The sequence below is a fragment of the Hetaerina americana genome, unplaced genomic scaffold (genome assembly GCF_022747635.1).
Source record: "Hetaerina americana unplaced genomic scaffold, ioHetAmer1.1.p SCAF_6, whole genome shotgun sequence".
NCBI classification, from domain to species: Eukaryota; Metazoa; Arthropoda; class Insecta; order Odonata; family Calopterygidae; genus Hetaerina; species Hetaerina americana.
Window position 1 is genome coordinate 4694851 of NW_027287205.1, and position 20721 is coordinate 4715571.

A 20721-nucleotide genomic window follows, 5' to 3' on the forward strand; every position below is an offset into this window, starting at 1 on the left:
GTACGAGTTTTTTTTTTTTGTGTTTCTGCATTCGCTAGTGCTAACACCATATACATTATATATATATATATATAAAATATATATGTTGGTCGCAGTGGTCCAGGGGGTCGAGCGTCAGACCACTGACCGGAGGGTCCCAGGCTCGATTCCCGGGCAAGGCACTCTGGGCACCTGCAGCTCCACCCAAGCTATGTCATTTTTCGGGTACCAGGTCTTCCTGGGAAACCATAACCGGCACAGGGAAAGGAACCGGCACCCCTTCCCTGATGTGTGAATTTCACTCGGCTTAGTACTGGGTGAACTCCACCATCACCTACCAAACCGACCTTCGGGTTGATTACTGTGTTTATAGTTTAATATATATATATATATATATATATATATATATATATATATATATATATATATATATATATATATATATATATATATATATATATGTGTATATACATATATATATACATATATATATGTATATACATATATACATATGTGTATATATATATATATATATATATATATATATATATATATATATCCCTCCCCGGACTACAACCTTGACGTGGTGGAAGGGCTTGTGCGTTCCGATGACCCCTAGAGCTGTGCTGGCGGGAGTAATAATTATTGCTCCTGGTAGGGTCACCCATGCCAGATAGGTCGAAGCCTAGGTTAGGAGCCAGACGAAAGGTAGTCCACGCAGCGTCTGTTCCTCAGTGAGGCGGCTGCAATGGCGTCTGACCCCAGTGGGGCGGCCAGTAAGTGATGGTGTCACGTTAAAAACACTATTGAGGAAGGCAACGGGAAACCACCTCAATTATCATTCCCTAGAAAAATATGATGGACAATAGAGATAATTTGAGTCCTGGCAACCACGGGGCTCGGCCCAATCGGCCGTGTGTCGTGCCCGGCAGCGGGGGAGGCAAGGCTTCCTGGGTCGTCATCCCACGAAACCCTTGCAAGGGAAAACCAGCAGCAGCAGGACAGAAGACGCAGGAGAAGAAGAAAAAATTAGTTAGAATAGGAACGTGGAATGTTAGGACAATGATGAGGACAGGGAAATTGGAGAATGTTAAGCGAGAGATGGAAAGGGGAAATATAGATATTTTAGGTCTATGCGAGGTGGGATGGAAAGATAGCGGGGATTACTAGAGTGATAAGTATAGAATAATATACAGCGGTGGGGACGAGAGCCAACGAGGGGTTGCCATAGTATTAAATGAAGAGGTAGGAAGAAGCGTAGTCAACATAGAGCAGGTAACGGATAGAATACTACTAGTGGAGATAAAAGCAGAACCGTCGAACTTAGTTATTATTCAGGTATACATGCCACCGAGCAACCATAAGGAAGAAGAGGTCGATAAGATATACGATCAGTTAGAGGACATGATCGCGTGTGTTCCTGCAGGGAAACATTTGATAGTGATGGGGGATTGGAATGCGACGGTAGGCGAAGGAAGAGATGGTGATGAGGTGGGCGACTACGGTTTAGGCACGAGGAATGACCGCGGGGAGAAAACAGTTGAGTTCTGATTTAGACACCATCTAGTTCTGGTTTAGACACCACAAAAGACGCAGGTATACATGGAAAATGCCAGGTGACTCAGGAAGATATCAGCTAGATTATATCCTGGTTAGACACAGGTTTAGGAATAGTGTGATAAATTCGCACAGCTTCCCGGAAGCGGATGCGGACTCAGACCACAATTTAGTTGTTATGAAATGTAGCGTACGTTTCAAAAGGATAAGGCAGGGGCGGCGAGTTAGAAAATGGAATGTAGAAGCATTAAATGGGTTGAAAAGGAAGGAATACAAACAGGCGGTAGAGAAAATCATGGAGGATGGTAAAGGGCTTATTACTATCGAAGAAAAATGGGAAATGATCAAAAAAGGGTTGTCTAAAGCCGCAAAAGACACTATTGGAACCGATAACGCTAAAAGGACTAGGAAACCATGGATCATGGATGAGATGATTACAAAGATGGATGAGCGGCGAAAATGGAAATATATAAATACAGAATTAGGCAAAATGAAGTACAAAGAATTGAACAATAAATTGAGGCGGGCAACAAATAAGGCAAAAGACGCAAGGTGGAAGACGCAGTGCGAGGATATGGAAAGTCTGCAGAGGAAGGGTGAAATCGGTGCGCTGTACAGCAAAGTTAAATCGTTATCGGGAAGTAAGAAAGGAAGAGCTATGCTAATAGTTAGAGATAAGGCGGGTAAGGTAATAGTTGACGCAGGAAAGATCCAAGAGAGATGGAAGGAGTATATAGAAGAACTGTATAGTAAAGAACTCAGACCAACACAGTTAGACATTGAAAAAGAAAATGACGTAGAGGAAGACAGCTTAGCTCCACGCATACTAGACAATGAGATAGGCAGGGCATTAAGGGAGATGAAACTAAATAAGGCCGTGGGGGTAGATAACATTCCCGTGGAACTTTTAAAATGCTTAGGAAAATGTGGGAGGAAGAGGCTATATGGGCTGATCCGTAGCATTTATGAGGAGGGAATCTGGCCGGAAGACTTTGTGAGATCAGTTTTAGTTCCGATTCCGAAAAAGGTAAAGGCCACGTCATGTGAGGACTATAGGACAATTAGTTTGATATCCCACGCAGCTAAAGTTGTTCTCAGGATCATAAACAAACGGATAGAGAGTAGGGCAAATGATTACTTAGGGGATGATCAGTTTGGGTTTAGGAAGGGGAGAGGTACGCGTGATGCCATTGCAGTAATGAGATTATTAATCAAGAGGAATATAGATCACAACCAGGAGGTATTTGCCTGTTTCGTAGATTTCGAAAAAGCGTTTGATAGAGTGAATTGGGAAAAACTAATGAGTATATTGCAGAAAATAGGAATAGATTGGAGGGAAAGGAGGTTAATCCGCAACCTGTACATGTCTCAGACTGCTCAGGTGCGGGTGGGAAACGGGGAGTCAGGATGGGCAGTGTTAGGAAGGGGTGTAAGGCAGGGTTGCCCATTATCACCGTTGCTGTTCAACCTGTATGCTGAGGAAATGATCAAAGAGGCATGGGAAGAACTCGAGGTAGGAATGAAAGTGGGCGGGGAATTCGTAAAATCAGTTAGGTTTGCTGATGACCAAGCTTTAGTTTGTCAGTCAGCCAAGGGGCTGCAAGCATCGCTGAGTGAATTGGAAATTCAGTGCGACAGGTATGGGATGAGAATCAACATTAATAAAACAAAGGTTATGCGATTTTCTAGAAAGAAAAAGGGCAAGCTTAACATCAAAATAGGAGGGCAAAAACTAGAGCAGGTAGAACACTTTACGTATCTCGGTAGTGTTTTGGACCAACACGGTCAAAGTAGTAGGGACGTAAGGAGAAGAATTGCGCAAGGCAAAGAGGCTTTCACGAGGAGGAGGGAGTTGATGTCGGGGACTTTGAGTAAGGATGTTAAGAAAAGACTCGTAAAAACTTTGATATGGAGCGTAGCTATGTACGGCGCGGAAACGTGGTCATTGAAGCAGGAGGATAGACGTAGACTGGAGGCTTTTGAAATGTGGGTGTGGAGAAGAATGGAGAAGGTGAAATGGACAGAGAAGAAAACAAACGAGGAAGTACTTGGTATGGTGGGCGAAGAGAGGGGTTTGCTGGGAGCAATCCTATGGAGGCAGGAAAAGTGGATGAAGGGGGTATTGACCGGCAGTGGGATGTTGAAGACTGTGATAGAGGGTAGAATGTTGGGCAAAAGAGGAAAGGGAAGGAACAGGATAGGGATGTTGGACGGGATGAAGGGCGGAAGAAAGTACTCAGAGATGAAGAGGGACCTGGTGTAGAGTAGAATTTAGGGTTGTGTTTTGTTAGTAGTCACAAAATATTTGTTTGGTAGTTGTGTCCACCGAAAAACCTACCTTAACCGGTAGATTACCTAAAAAAAAAAAAAAAAATATAGATATATATATATATATATATATATATATGTATTATTCCCTCGTCCTCCGAATTTGGAAAGAGATAGGCAGCCGTGCGGATTATTGGACTGTGAGCGCAAGCCATCTGTCGTTGTGCACCGGCGAGAATTCTGCCTTCTCCATATTTGTACATGGTTCACGTACTGGGACAAGATCTTTGGCGTTCATGACGGGGCCCACTCGAGCGGATGGAGACTACTCCATTGGATGAAGGAAGGCCTTTACGTCTCTCGCTCCGCTGAGCGCGCCCGGAGAATCGTCCTCTGAGCCCCGTGAGATGGATTGCGCTGCTCGTGCCAAAGTCACATAGGGAATCAGTCCTCTAGCCCGAGTCCCACCCCCATTTCCTTCCCCTCCCATCCCATTCCTCCTACCACACCCATCCTCCTCCCACCCTGTCACGTGATCCGACAGGTGGGATCGCAACTGCAGCGGGGATGTGAGGACTAAGGCACGCGAACGGAGGCAGATGAGAGGCGGAGGGAGGGACTCTTTGGGACGAAACGTTGCGCCCCGATGCGGTCACGTCATGGCACGGTGACGAGAGGCGTCGGAACTCACCAGCATTCACTCTATTATTACAAACTGAGAGAGAGAGGTGAAGTCCTCGTGAAACTATAATGCGTGGGAATACGACTCCATCATATTAAAATGCTCACATTCGGATTTGTAAAGATCACGCTTTGCTGAGGGAAGATTTGAGTATCTAAATCCATCGGCCTTTCCTTGATTCCTTCTCGTATTTTATGCTTGTGGCATCATGGGATACCGCACGGCCGGCCGAATAGGTTTCAAGGCCAGGGGAGGAGAATCAATGGTAGAAAACAAAGGTGGCTCAATAAGTGGAAAGGCTGAGGCAAATATGAAAGTTGATAGGCATACGTACATTAGAATAAGTGAAGCAGTTCATCCATTTAGGAAAGTTAGGAATTTTTTGAGAGTCGTAGGAACGTAAAAAGGAAAATTGCCTTAGGTATGTCATTTTGTGGCGATAGGTGGGATTTGATGACAGACACCTGAAGTAAATATGTAAAGAAGGAATAAATGAAGACTTAGGCATGGAGTGTAGTTTTGCATGTCTCTCCGTCATTCAGGTAACAAGAGTAGAGGGGGACTTTGGAATGTGAATTTGGAGAACAGCGAAAAAAATTAATGGGACGCAAAGACAAACGGAGGATGAAGTTGTAGCATGCGTCCCTTAACTATCAATATCTCCATTCGAGTCCCGAATGTGCCCAATCCTTTTCCAAATGATAACTTTTCTACATATTCCGGAACCCCTTTAAAAACTAAATATCTCCGATGCAGACAATAATCTGTTAATGGGCGAGAAATGGCTGATAACGGGTTTTGAAGTGAATCATCTCAGAATAACGTTCATTTCAGATGACGACAATCACCCCTATTCAGATATTCTTCTTGCATTTCGGTTCCTTAGCGTTCCAACCATTATCGTTAATTACAGGCAAACATATTTATTAAGTAATCTTCTGGTTGGGGTAGGTTTTTGACGGACACAAATACGAGCCAAATTAATATGAATAAATGTATCCTAGCAAAAAACAATCCAGCAACCTACTCTACATCAAGTCCCTCCTTTGTGTCCTTCCTCCCTCCCTTCATCTCGTCCAACATCCCTATCATATTCATCCACATGTGCATAATGCCCCGCAAGCCGCCGCAAGGTCGTGTAGCGGGTGTTAGGTCACCGCCTATAAAAAGTAACAAAACCACTTGGAAAACCAGTACATCCATGCAAACCTATACACATAGTGGCGTATATATTCATGTGAAAATCTTTTCAACTTACACGCATGTAAATACATATACTATCAGCAAACATTTGCATCTTAGGATGCAGTAAAAATGTATCCAATAACGAACAACTAGAATTTGACAACTAAGAAGTGAGGGTAGCTGTATTTAGGTTGTGAATCTATCCAAAATCTTAGGATAGGTGAATTGCATTTGGCTCGTTCAATATTACTTGAAAATACTAGATGCTCTAAGATATCGTTCAAATCAATTTTAAAATGCCCACGCACATGCTGTTAACCGGTGACCACGCCTTCTGGCGTGGTCACCGGTTAACGACCGAGGCCGTCTGTCGGATGGGACGTTAAGCCGCGGACCCCTTGGCGCCTTTCGTAAAGAGTAGGCTAATGCCGACGCCGGGTTTCTCTCCACCCTTCATTCTTTCCTGTCCTTCCCCTATGGCGCAAATGACCTTAGCTGTCGGTCGCCTCCCCTCAAAACTACTACTACTACGACCGAGGCAGATGGGGTGACCTGGTTGGATAATTAGGCGTCGCGATCCGATACATTTTAGTATTTACATGTATATTATGTTCGCCAGAGTAAAAAATTGAATCGCGTGCGTATGATAAACTTAGTAGCGTATCCAAAATATTAGAGGAGCTAGACTGGGAATCACTCGATGGAACGAAGGTGTTCAATTACAGATGAAAGCGCTTGCATGGATTGGCGGGAAATCTATTTGGTAATGATGTGGCAAATATATCATTACCTCAATCGTGCTTATTTAGTAGAGATCATTTTAATAAAAATAGAGTAATTAAGTGCAGAACCGTTGGATTAAAAATGCCATATATCCCGCGAACGAAAGGGGTTCCGAATAACATTGTCCGACGGCGCGGAGGGGTACAAATATTCGGATCAAAATTAGTCCTGGGTGCATTCACACCGTACCGCACACCGGTGTGCCCTAGCGGTGGCTTGCTGGGTACTGTAATATCTATCTAAGGGTTAAGTCAAAAATCTCATATTCCTCCGGCTATAGGGACGTGGAGTGAGAGAATGCATACACAATTTGTATATTAAATAAAAATTAATAATCCCCGGGAGCAGCATGAATTCATTAAATAACGTGTATGAAGTTCGTATCAGCGTGTATTAAACCACTGTAGTTGGAGACCGCTTAGTGCTATTCCTGCCCTGCCTAACATTCTCCCCTCTATTACAGTCTTCAACATCCCACTACCGATCACTATACCATTAATCCATTTTTAGGATTAGGATTTCTCCCAACAAACCCCTCTCCTCGCCCACCACACCTAGCACTTCCTTATTTGTTATCCTTTCCGCCAAGGCGAACATTTATAAGGTATACAAGTATAATCAGTTTCATAACGTCGCGTTCAAATTAAGGTTAATTCCAAAAATATATGCTGTGGTTTATCTATTCTGACCGTTTATGTACTCTTTGTCTTAAGTGACGAGTTACTGCGGTTAGCATGTTGACGAGATGATGATCGCCGTCTGAATAGCTTATGAAATCAGTCCTGCCAACCTATTCCACGTAAACTAAACATCCGCGTTATCTAACGATTGGATTTAACGAGATATTATAATACGGGGTAGTTTCGTAGTTGATAATTCGATACAATCACTGAACTGGGAAATGTAAGGTTTCATTTGGAAGGTCGCTTGGATGGGGATGGCAATCTCGCTTCAGCGCGCCAGGTGCGACGAATCGGCCGCTACTCCCTTGTCCATCTAATGCGCCCTTTCGCGCATCGGATGCGTGGCCAAAACGACCGGGAGCAATCAATCATCTGAGCATTACATCACGAGAGAAGAGACGACGCCAAAATGAGAACGCATAAAAGACTCTTTTTAGGGTATTACTTCATTAGATTTTTACTTATTTGAGTTGGTAGATATTTAAAAAAAAGCATGGGACACCTTTTCAGATGAGCTATCCAGATTGCTCACTGTTCATTATCCGTCTGCATCACAAAAGTGAGTTTTAAATTACTTACATCCTTTAGAAAAGCACATTGGATATGTAAATGTGTGCGCTGTTTACTTTCAATGTATTTTCAATTTCCCCTTTAATGTCAAGGCTCAAAATTATGTCGAACTACGCTGGATTACATTCTGTCATGTTAATTCGTCTTCTCTGCTCGCCGAGGGATAATATTTCAGAAAGCAAGCATACGTTTGATATGGCTGTATTATTTATTCATATATATTTTACACTAGGTAGAACAGTTTACGTATCTCGGTAGTATTTTGGACCAACACGGTCAAAGTAGTAGGGACGTAAGGCGAAGAATTGCATTAGGCAAAGAGGCTTTCACAAGGAGGAGGGAGTTGATGACGGGGACGTTGAGTTAGGATGTTAAGAAAAGACTCGTAAAGGCTTTGATATGGAGCGTAGCTATGTCCGGCGCGGAAACGTTGTCATTAAAGCAGGAGGATAGACGTAGATTGGAGGCTTTTGAAATGTGGGTGTGGAGAAGAATGAAGAATGTGAAATGGACAGAGAAGAAAACAAACGAGGAAGTACTTGGTATGGTGGGCGAAGAGAGGGGTTTGCTGGGAGCAATCCTATGGAGGCAGGAAAAGTGGATGAAGGGGGTATTGACCGGCAGCGGGATGTTGAAGACTGTAATTGAGGGGAGAATGTTAGGCAAACGAGGAAAGGGAAGGAACAGGATAAGGATGTTGGACGGGATGAAGGGAGGAAGAAAGTACTCAGAGCTGAAGAGGGGCCTGATGTAAAGTAGGATGTTGTGTTTTGCTAGGAGTCACAAATTATTTAATTAGTAATTATGTCCATCCAAAAACCTACCTTAACCGGTAGATTACCTAATAATAATAATGATATTTTACACCAAATATGGTGCCTTTGCTTTGACATGTCCTCTTTTTTAAAGTGAATTGCCGAAGATTTATCCACCTCAAGTTTACCGTATGTGTTCCAATTTTTAAATTCGCCGTCAAAAAGGCAATCGAGACATCAAAATGCACTTTTTTATAGGTAAGAAAATCAGGAGGCATGAATTGCATTCACTGGTAGTGCCCTTAAATTATTCGCGGCGGAATGGCCCGTCCAACAAAAATGAAAAAGTCGCCATAAGCATCCATCTATGCTTATTTTGCTTCGAGTTACCAGTTAGAAAATACAATATCTCTAATGGAATTCAATCCGCCCTTATTGACCCCGCTGTTAGCTTAACGGTTTTGCCATTCGCACTCCTACCCGCCGAAACACTCTGCCTCTCACCCCCCCCCCTTTCCCACCCTCTCCTACCCCTCCCCTCGTCCTCCCTCCCCTCCGCCCGCCACCCTCTGTTTGAAATTCCCAAATGCAGCGCGTGGCCCTCATATTGGATTCCGCGAACGAGGTCAGAGTGACAGTATTACGCTTTCATGGCGAAGTCAAAGGGAATGGACCCGGAACGATCCGGCACATTTTTTTATTCAATTCTCTCTCGTTTTCCTTTCGCCCCGGAGCGAAGTCGCGCGAGTGATTGGGTGGAGTGGGTGAGTCCGTGCCTCGCGTCACTCTCGCGTCATCGCTTGGGAGTCATCAGGGCGCAGACGCCGCCCATCTCGGGAGATCCCGGCGTCCTCTACGCCCTTCCATTTCCTTCTGTCGTCTTCGGTTAAAAGGCTCTTTTAATTCTTTCGGAGTAAAATGACGGGCGAGGAGCGAGACAGGGTACGCTTCCGACACGCCATTCTGCGGAGTGGGAATAAGGAAAGTTTACGTCCATCCGCGTGACGCACTGGGCGTGTCGGCGGACGACATCGGACTCGGGCGATTCTTTTTTCCTGCTTGGTAATTGGCCGGGTCTCGGAGAGGTCAATCTTCGAACGATTGTGTCTGAGGGTTGTCAGGGTTCGGGTTTAAAAAGTACTCTCTTCATCCGATCCTTTTTCAAGCTACGTGCTGAGCGTCTGAACAATTTTCGCTCTCTATTTCTGTGTGTTAATCCAGTTAAAACATTCCTTTGAATCTATAGCCGCTTCATTATTTTTTGCAATCAAGTGAACACTAGATAACGGCAAAATTTTCGTTAAGCACCGACAGAGATGAGGAAGTAAACACAATGTCGCATTGTTTTCCAAATTTCTCTTTTTCATTGACTGAAGTGAGGCTACCCTGGGTATTAGTGAAGAATATTTTTTAAATAGTGCGTTTTCGGAACACACGAGCTAACTTATATTAAGAACGGTACAGAAAACCTCTGTCTTAACTAAGAGAACATTCGCAATGAAAAGACAACTGCTGTGTTCAAAGGAGATAGAACTACAGACGAGGAAACAATGCATGCCAACATTCGTATGTTGATCAGAAGTATGGACCATCGGAAAATTTGACCAGAAAAGAGTGGAAACCTTCGAAACCTTGTGCTGGAGGAAAAGGATGCTTAACATCGAATGGATGGATAAAATAAGGAAGGAATAAGTATACAGAAGAATAGACGAAGAACGGACCTTATGGAACACCACAGTGAAAAGAAGAACCGGATGGATTGGCACCACACCCTGAGGCACAATGGATTCGTGAAGAATATAATACAGGGATAAATGGAGGGAAATGTCCCAAGCCGAGGGATAACTAATTACATGGGACAAATAAAGAAGAAAGTACATTGCAAAAAATACCAGGAAGTAAACGAATTAGCATCAGCTGTTGTGGGATGGAGGGTTGCAGTGTCAACCAGTCTTAGGATTGAATGACCAATGAATAAATAGGAGACCTGAATAATAAAAACTTTGTTGCAATTTTCCACAATTAAAATTTTAATTGTGGAAAATTGCAACAAAGTTTTTATTATGTCTCGATTCCACAACATCACGCCTGACTCTTCACTTTTCGTAGGAGACCTGAATTTACTCATCAAATCAGTGTGAGAGTAATTGGTCCCTTTACTGCCTATATCGCTCTCATTGTTTCACCTACTGATATTAGGATCAATGCACGTCCCTAATTAGATAGTATACTTGTTTGGGTAGTTATTTTCGGTCAAGTGACTTTTTTCTCATATTTCGCCATTATAAAAAACTCAGTGCTGTACGCCGGAAAACAACTTGAGCATCACTTTCAATCACAAATCACTTGAGCAACACATTCCATTTGTTGTCATATTACATTTCATTTTCATGATTTCTCGGGATTATTAAATTGAAGGTGGGTTTTCTCATGCCGTACACACGGTTCGTGCTCCTTTTGGTAGTCTAAAATAATGATTTTCAAGATTCGATTCAAGATAAAGAAACAATTCATGCCTATATACGTATGTGGATAAGGTTACCTAGTTCCAATGTGCCCTGTTCGATCGAAATCGACCGAAATACAATTTTCTCCGATGGTAGCAAAAAGAAACACGTTCTCACATAAGATCATGACAAGTTTTGAAATGAAACCAGACATTTTTGGAAATTCTTCATTCGTTTTAATGTAAAAGCTCTTATATGGCCTTCACGAGAAAACACTCGTTTAAAGCAAGAATGGATGCTCACTCCGATTCTCCGAATATGCACAAAGAAGGCTTTGTAGTGAGGCTGCGTCCAGATCATTATGTGACACATCTCTCAAGCGTGTCGGCGCTTCTCATTTCAGGCAAATGCCAGACAGGCATCCAAGACATTTAACAGTTCAAATATGCTTTCAATGCGAAGCTAATTTTTAGATGCATATTGAAATTCATGTAGAACAAAGAAATCGATGTTGTTTTCACTATTTCTTCAAGTTTTCTTCTTCATTTTACTCCTGCAAGGCATAATTTTTAATGCAATGAAAATTAGTGCAATGGTAAATATTTAATGATTTACTGAACATTTTAGAGTTGCAAAATCAAAAATTCCCAGCCAAACATCATAGATCATCGGGTTGTGCATTTATTTTACTGATGATATTAAAAACTGTTGACCGTCCTTATAAATATCAATTTTTTGTGGAGAACAAATATTTATATTTAATTATTATTTCTGTCGTTTGAGAATTTTTTCGGGTGTCAAAATTAGCTGAAATGAGTTTTGATATTTTTCTACGAGTGAATATATGAAATGATGATTGACTGCACTTGATGATTAGAGCGTTGATTTTTTAAAAGTCTAGTGGGTAATATTTATATTGCTACACGTAAATAATATATTAATTGATTTTACTTTCAATTGATAAAATTTAAAAAATGCTTCCCCTCGAGTTGAAAAACGGATCTCAAATGAATTATTATTGTTAATTTCTGATTGACCTTTCTCCTTTCTCCCTGACAGTCAAGCCGGAGTACGTGAAGATTACCAAGGGGGATGGATCAGTCATCCAGAACTCGTCCCTGATTGGCCCGTTCCCCGAGGACGAGAAACTGGAGCTGATATGCGAGTCCGGTGGAGGCAAACCCTTGCCTGCCATCTCTTGGTGGAATGGATCGCGCCTCATTCCAAGTGAGTGGTGAACATACCCCCCTCCCCCCCCCCCACTTCTCACCTCCTCCACTCGCCCACTCCTTCCCATTCTGGTGACGCTGGCTACGTTCCAGTGTGACTATGCAGCAACTTGACGTCCAGGCGCCGAATCTTAAGTATTTTCCCAATATCCTGTTACGAAGATAACTAGGTTTAGTTACCCTTAATACCAGTGAGGGGTGTAGCATTTTACAAGGGTTTCCGTATTCAATGTCGTTGACTGAAGGGTAATATCTTTGAGAAATGGTGATAAATGAACTACATCTCGTTATAAGATGGTGTAAAATTAGTGCAAAGAAAAGTTTCAGCGATGCAATATTCATAGCACGAACTTACTGCTGTATTTGAGTGAGTTGCGAATAACTACTTACTACTCCATTGTATATTTTTGAAAAGAACAAACTATGTTTGCTGCCATGGCATTCAATTCCGGTGAAGTTAGCCGGAATGAAACGTTTGAGCTTATTGCTTTTCGTTAAACTGCCAAGGCCGAAGAATGCCCAAAGTTAAATGAAATTAGAAATATTCATCAGCGGTTTATTTTGTGGATAAAGTTATATAACGATTTAATTGGTGAAGGATGTTATCTGGGATGATTTCTTTTGAAATTGTGAACGGTGAAACGGAAGATGATGAAATCTGATACAAAATCGTTAAGTTTTTACCCACAACTTTTTTACTGCCTTGTATAATTTTAAGGAATGACTGCAGAGTGGTTATAGTATGGGTTTTGCCGACGCTAATTGTTTAAGTAGTGTGTGACTCGGATATAATAGCCTTCGCGCTCTTTCAAGCGTCGTGCCCTCTACGCCTTCGGGTTTCCATCGATAGGAGAGAGTTGTAATCGCAATCCTATTACTCGCCTGAATGCAGCTCCGAATAATTAAATTTGGGAGCGGTAATGAATGCGATGATTAAGTATTTGCAGTGCACGGTTAGTGCAGGCTGATAAAAGCGAGAAACTCGAGGTGATCGAGCAAAAACACTTAAACATTCAATAGGCGTTAAATTTCATTTCATGCCGCATTACCCCTGGACCTAGCCACCTTTTTAATAGGCCCAAATTCCCCTTCATGCAACGCTTACCCTTTCGAGTGAGGCGCCTGGGCTTGGTGTACATTTTCCAAATCCAGCAGCATCATTCCTAATCAAGTTAACAGCCTGCGTCCAGCTGTAAGGTTAACAAAGGGTGATCAAATTAATGCGTTCCGAGAAGGCAGACGGACGCTTTCGTCATTAGTCCGTTTTGGTGTACGCGATTATATTTTAAGCTAATTAAAGCAAGATCGGCCAAGTTTTGGGGAAAGAACTCAACATTCTGAATAAAGTCTTCCCGTTGTGTAGAGAACTTTTAAAGGATATCTACTTGAATATCAAAACTATTATTTATGTCACCATTTTTAAGTTTTTTCGCTTTGAGTTGATCTCCTCGACTCCTGTTTGGCCGTGGTGCGGGCACTCTTATTGGGATCGAGTGAATGAGCCTGCTGTTTTGCATCTTACGTGTAGCTGTCACTCAATCAAATGAATCACCATGAATAATCCGGAGCATTTTTGCTGTAATTGAGGTTCATTTTAGTTGGTTGGCTTTAATGCAGTAATCTTTTGGATTCCCTTTCTTACACCGTACAACTACCAAGTCGAAGCTAGAGTGAAATCACAAAAAAAATGGGGCGTAAAAATTGGTGGCCGCTCCAATTGAAAATTAATTATGGAAATTATGTGTAACGCTATTAGGTGAACTGAAAGATATCCAGCCTTCAATAAATGGTAATATAAATATCTGAAAATATTACCAAAATTTGCTGCCGCGAAAAAACATTGACTGAAGATATTTGTGCATCAAAATAAAGGCAGCATTAAAAATATACCGTCAAAGCGTCAAGTTATGCTAAAAATACAGTGTCATAAAAATAATACAGTACATGCGTTCAATTCATAGCAATGCGTTTTTTTTAAAGTATGCTGTATAAATAGTTGGTAAAAAAAATCAATTCGGTACAAAGGTGGTGTTTGAACTCTTGAAACATTCACAGCGTATATTTTCTGGTTTAGGATTCCAGTAATATAAATTGATGTTTACTTATGATTACACTAAGTTAATATGGGAATCAGTCATGCACTGATTCCAGTGATTTTCTTAGCTTATTTTTTATCTTTAAATGTAATTCAATTTCAATTAAAAAAATGTAACACCTAGAAAACCTATTATTCGACCACTGTTGACATTTGTAAATGTGTCAACAAATGTGTATTGACGTGATAAAATAAAGTTCTACAATTATTTTTAAACTATTCCTCGTTTCGGTGTTTTAGTAGTAGTAGTATTTAGGGGCGGCGCCCGACAGCTGAGGTCATTTGCGCCATAGGGGATGGACAGGAAAGGATTAAGGGTGGAGAGAAACCCGGCGTCGGCATTAGCCTACTCTTCACAAAAGGTGCCAAGGGGTCCGCAGCTTAACGTCCCATCCGACGGACGGCGTACTCACTCCAAGTGCCCTCCACAAAGCACCTCAAGTAGGGATTGTGACACCTCTGAAAAATATTCAACACTGGGGGGCCTTCGGGGTGGGAAGCCAGTACGTTAGCCACCGCACCATCTCGACCCCCCTCGTTGTTGTAGGTCAGCCTGCTCACCCATTAACGCAATTTCATCTAAAATGTTATTCATGTGAAAATAATTTTTGTTGCACATAATGTGCTAAAAAATTTTGATATCTTTGTGTTGGGAAATAAACCACTCCCTCTTTAAACTCACGTATTTTTTTTATTTATGCGAAGGAAAAAAATCAGCAAGCGTTAATGGCGTGGAGCGTATAAACTCCATTTCATCATGTTTGTTATTTTAATTTGCCCTACCATGCAGAAGGAAAGAGGTTGAACACTCCCAGCAAGATTCCGTTGATGAGATTAAATCCCGTGATGGCAGTTTCTTTACCGACGCACCACACTTCCGAATGGACGCCATTCATGGCTGCAGAAAAAAGGAAGAAATGAAGAAATATTCCGGCCATGCTTATTGAGAAATTTCCATTCAAAGTCATCGTATTATGCTTTCCAGGAAGTACTAGATATTATCTCAGTGTTATGTTTTCATAGATATATTTAACGCTTCATTTCGCTATTATTCCCCTCAGGGAGAATAATTTACTTGACATTTTTCACTTAAAAACATATATTCACAACCATAAATAGCATATACCTTTTCTGGTGTACAAATACGACAGCCATAGGTCTAGTATATTTTTCATTTCATGCGTAACACAGGTTGCAGGATTCATTTGTTTAGTGTGCAGAGAAATGGTGGAATTTTGGGTGAATAGAGAAAACTGCTGCTAGGAATTCAACGAATTGAATCTTAGGTCATAAGGAATTGGTTGGCATGATGCTTCGGACAAATTAAGTTAAAGAACGTCCAAACAAGCATGAATGAAATCACTGATTCCCTGGGACTTACTGTATCTCCAGCTTTGAGAGCGGTAGAGGTGGAGGGTGGACATGTAGTATGTAACGTAATTAACGTAATTAAATGCAAAATGATTAATTTTAAAATTGTTTTCTGCAACTTATTGTAGCTTGCAACTAAATTGAATGAAACTGGATAATACGTTTTACGCAGAATTAGGTGCAAGGAATTTTATTCATGGAAATTATTCGCATTGAATCAAGTCACATTAAACCTAGTTATAATAATTATTTGTACCTGTGACTGAATTACACGAAAATGAATTACATATGCCCTATTAACTTGAAACTAACTTATGTGTACCTATCTTTCGTGTCATTATGTTTCATGATATCATGGTAGATCTCGTTACGTAACATGTTACTATTATCGATGAACTGCAGCCACGTGTAATTATCTACTGAGTTTCATGTTACTTAGTTTATTAAATGCATAGTAAGTTTTTCATTGGGTATTATGTGCCCTAGACTACCGTAAATTACTGAAGTGAGCAAAAATGAAATTGCGTTATGTGTGACTAAAAATGTTTCATTTTTCATGTGATTACAGTACTTGATATTACGAAAGAAAAATTGTATTTGAATACTACTATTGAATATGGAATATGGTTTGACAAAAGTATAGTGCATAAAATGATGTGGGATGTATTTAATTTTCATCAAACTAAATTATTTAGTGTCATTTCGCTAAATACTATCGCACAGACGTTCACAAGAGATTTAGAGAGATCAACAAGATTACATTATGGGTATTTCACTTAGTCTCGCCATTTCATCTCCTCACGTTACATCCCATTTTCAGGGAAAGAATTTGTCTCAAGTCCACCAGCTCAACAATTAACACTAAAGGAAGTTCTCTCCAAAAAATGTTTGACTTAAATTTAAATTCCTTAAATTAATTCTTCAAGGCTTTAACTGAAACTCATCTATTGGAGATATGTCGAAGGAACGAAGTTTTAAAAAATTACGTTTCCCGCTCGACGTACCTCAACCAATGTGAACGTAAATGTGATGAAGAGGTCAAAGAGAAATGTTATCTTTCGCTGGTTAGGCCTAAGTTAGAATAATATTCTGCCTTTATATTATGAGATCCTCACAAAATCGGATTAATTGCTAAATTGGATCGCGTGCAGCGTAGAGGAGCTAGATTTGTCAAATACGGTGTTATGATAAACTTGGTAGCGTAGCCAAAATATTAGAGCAGCTAGGCTGGGAATCAGTCACGAAGCAAAGGTTAAATTATAGATTAAATCTCTTGCATTAAAATTGGAAGGACGTCTCTTTAGCAGTGATGTTGAAAATATATTATTATCCCCATCGTACTATGACAGGAGAGATCACGTTAATAAAATTTGAGAGATTAAGTATGTTAGATTTAATATGTTATTATTTCGACGAACGATAGAGGATCAGAATAACATTTTTCGACGGCGGAAGAGTCATATTCGGATCAAAATTAGTCTGGTGTGTATTCACCCCCCGCCACACACCCTAGCGATGGCATGCACTGTACAAAAATAAATAAATAGCCGTTGTCGGTTGAGTTTAGCACACTGCTGCAAATTACTTTTCGGGATAGCATTTGCTATCCCGAAAAGTAATTGGTTCGATTCCCGCCTTGGGCACTTTATCAATGGCGGTCGGGCCCATTGGAATACCCGATGGATGAAAGGCAAAGGGTGGCCCGTCAGAATCCCAGGAGATGACCGCATCGCGTGGAGAGAGTAGAGAAATCGATCCGGATGCTGCCCTCCGATAACTCTCTCTGCATTCCCACCGAGTGTGCGAGTCGTAGCTGCGAGTAGCGTCGCCTGGAATGCAGACGCCGCGCTTCGATGCATCGAGGTTAAAAGTTGGAGAGGACGGACGAGGAATGATAAAGCGAAATAAATCCCTCGAGAGTTAGGCGCCGGCCATAAACAAGCCTGGCTCCCTTGCCCATAAAAGAAACGGCCGGAATAAAGGTTCGCGACAAACTTCCCCTCGCTGGCTTACCTCTAATGAAATCGTCCCTCGACTTAAACCTTTTTTAATTATAACCTCCGCTCCCCTTCATTAAAAAAAGAAAGAAGCATTGTCCTATCCTAAGCCGTCTACTTCTGTGTCGAGGCGCGTTTTCCGTTGAGTATTGTGTGAAATCGCGGGCGATTTCCTGTTTTTTCCTCCTGCATCCAACACCCCACCCCCGTCTTCCAACATCCCCCCCCCCGTCTTCCAACACCCCCCCTGTCTTCCTACACCCTCCCGTCTTCCAACACCCACCCCTCTTCCAACACCCCCCCGTCTTCCTACATACCCCCGCCTCCGTTTTTGCTCGTGGCGTATTCCCCCGCTCCAAAATCCCTCGCCTCCCTCAGGGTATTTTGCCCTCAAATAGCCCCAATGTCCGCTCGCGAGGCAGGTTGGGCGTGGTTCCCTCCCTCATCGTCCACTCTGGTCCACGCATCGTGTATCCACGATGTAGATTCGCGTCCTCCTTCCCATTCTCGTGTCTTGGTGTTTCGTCGCCCGATCCCTTGGCGCGGGATGCCTCTTCGCCGTGACGGCGCAAGCGGAGGCGTCCTCTCGGACGTCGTTCAGAGTGTCCTTTTCACCTTCGCCCTTCGCGCCCCATCCGCATAACTCAGCGATTTCGTCCGCCCTCAACGGAAGGGAAAGAGGCCGTCATGATCCCCCTTCCGACGCGCAGGGAGCTGCTGAAACGAGAAGGGGTATTCCCCTGCCAGTCTCGGCTAGCACTCACGAAGGCGACTTTGACGGTTTCATGGTATAGTTTATGACGCATCGATGTACCTGTCGTCACGCGGTCGCCTTCCGCGCACTGATTCCGGCGTGCGAGAGATGCCGAGTGGAGAGATCATTTTGAGGGATAGGGACGATGGGGATTTTCCATCCCCGCCCATGCCATTAACGCGCTCCCTTTTTCCGACCCTGAGCACGTACAAGAATCTCATTTTCGACCAATCGTATTTTTCGGCATGTTTCTGATGCATCGACGGGAAATGGGAAGATTGACACCGTTGAGTCTATCGTCCGAACCAATGCGAAGAAAAATGTTAAGTTCACGTCTAATTTTTCCGAAGCTATCATATAGGAGTCAATATTTTGACATGCTATTTTTTTACGCTTGAATATTCACTTGGATTTCAGCGCTGTGACATCGACACCGTATAAAATATAATAAATATAAAATCCTTGTGTGTCGTCCGATTGGAATAACCATTTACTTAATCGCGCCAAAATAACTCCGTGCGATTTTATGATTGTTAATTAATTTGCAATGTGCCTTCGCTTGAGAGTATTACTCTTCCGATAGCTAAAAAGGAATTTCCTTTTTTTGAAAAACCACCATTCGCTGTTTCTCCGTTCCAAGAGATGCATAAAATCATTTAACATTGTGGATATGAAATGCGGTGAAGGTTCAAGTGGATGGAGGAATAAAAAATAGCTGGGGATGTCATTTGTGCTATTCCTGAAGAGTTCAAATGATCCCCGAAATAGCGCGTGCACAATCTACATAATACCCCGGAAGTCATGGACGTGTGGCAGGGCGTGGTAGGTCACCAGCCATTCTACAAATATTCCCTCTATTTCCTCATGCACCTGGCACCCCGCGATCAGCCCGAGCACCTTGTGGAAAGGGAACGACCGAAGACCAATCATGAAACATGCCTACATATATTACGAGTATTATATGGTTTGGAGCTTATTCCTATGGCTGTAAACAGAGAGGACAAGAAAATACGTTACAAGAGGACAGGCACACATACAAAGCAATTCAGACACTTATTACCGGTTATTATTCTACGCATTCCAGACGGAAAATTCACTAATACAATAATAGACTTCATATACGCACATTCGTCTACACCCCACCTGGCAGAACGGCGGGGGGCTTTAGGACGCCAGATTTGGAGAGCGTTTTGTAGGAATTCAATCTTGCATAACCCTATTTTACCACAATACAGCGTAGGTCTATCATTTTCTTAGGTGTACCCCCTTTTATTGCTATCGCGAATAGTGCGTGGGAAAAACGAATACTTGAATCTATCAGTTCCACAGTCTAACTCTCTGATTTCGTTACATTTATCGGCCCTGCCAATGTAATTAGGGGTCCTAATTAAATCTTCAATGTCGGATGCGAAACTACACGCTTTATATCTTTGTAATAAGTTAAATCCAGCCCTGAGTCTTCGCATATCTAAAGGTTCCCTTTACCCCAGATTCTCTATTAAATGTGTGGCGACGCTTTGTGTGGTTTGGTACGAGTTTTTAACGAACCTAGCGGCCTTTCTCTGTACCATATTTGATTTTCTAATTAATATTTTTTTTAAAGAATCCCAAGCGCTCGCCGCATACTCAATGTGAGGGTCTTAATAAAGAAGAATAGCACGTTTTCTTCGCTTTTTTTCGCTACAAATGATCGTGTGACATGAGATTTGCACCGTATTTCGTGATTCTTATCTTGGAAGGTTGAATATACGGACAAGGCATGCCAGGAAAAGGATTTTGTTCGACCATGTTCCTTCTGGGCTCAATGTTGTCGGTCGGCCCTGGCTAGGGCGGGTACAATGCCCGACCGGCTTTCCCACCTCTGGATCGGGCGTGAGCCGCATGACTCATCGATGCTTTCCGGAATGAAGGCCGAGACACTGCGAAGTAGCGGTACGGAGAAATTCCATCAAAGAAATATTTACTCGCATCTGCATGTACCTAAGGCTTTTATTATGAAATGTGTTCGAAGATTAAGCTGTCGACCGCTGGAGAGACCATTCAACCGCTTCCTTCTTACGCAAGGTTGATATCGCGAACATGAAATTATTTGACTAGATACATGAGTATATGACATCCTTGATTGTCTCTCTCTATCTCTATTCTATTTATTTTCTCCGTTATGTTTTCAAAGGCATGGGATTTCGTGACATGCGTTTCAATAAAGGCGTAAAGAAAATATTAGTGAAAATATACTTAATGCACTTTCAGGCTTCACTTCGCGGAATTGTTTCATGTCCGAATAAACTGTTTTATTTTGCGGCACAATGCGTTTCACCGACTCGCGGAATCAACAGATCTAAGTTAAACATTCGGCTGTTGAGCAG

The 20721-nt window shown here is 42.1% G+C and overlaps 1 protein-coding gene across 1 annotated transcript in view; it reads left to right on the forward strand.

Annotated features, from left to right (window-relative positions):
- Nucleotides 1-20721, forward strand: part of nrm (neuromusculin) — a 692888-nt gene that overhangs the window by 520865 nt on the left and 151302 nt on the right. The window contains exon 4 of the mRNA XM_071593903.1: nucleotides 11969-12136. Coding sequence (XP_071450004.1) covers nucleotides 11969-12136 — 168 coding nt within the window. The remainder of the gene's footprint in view (nucleotides 1-11968; nucleotides 12137-20721) is intronic.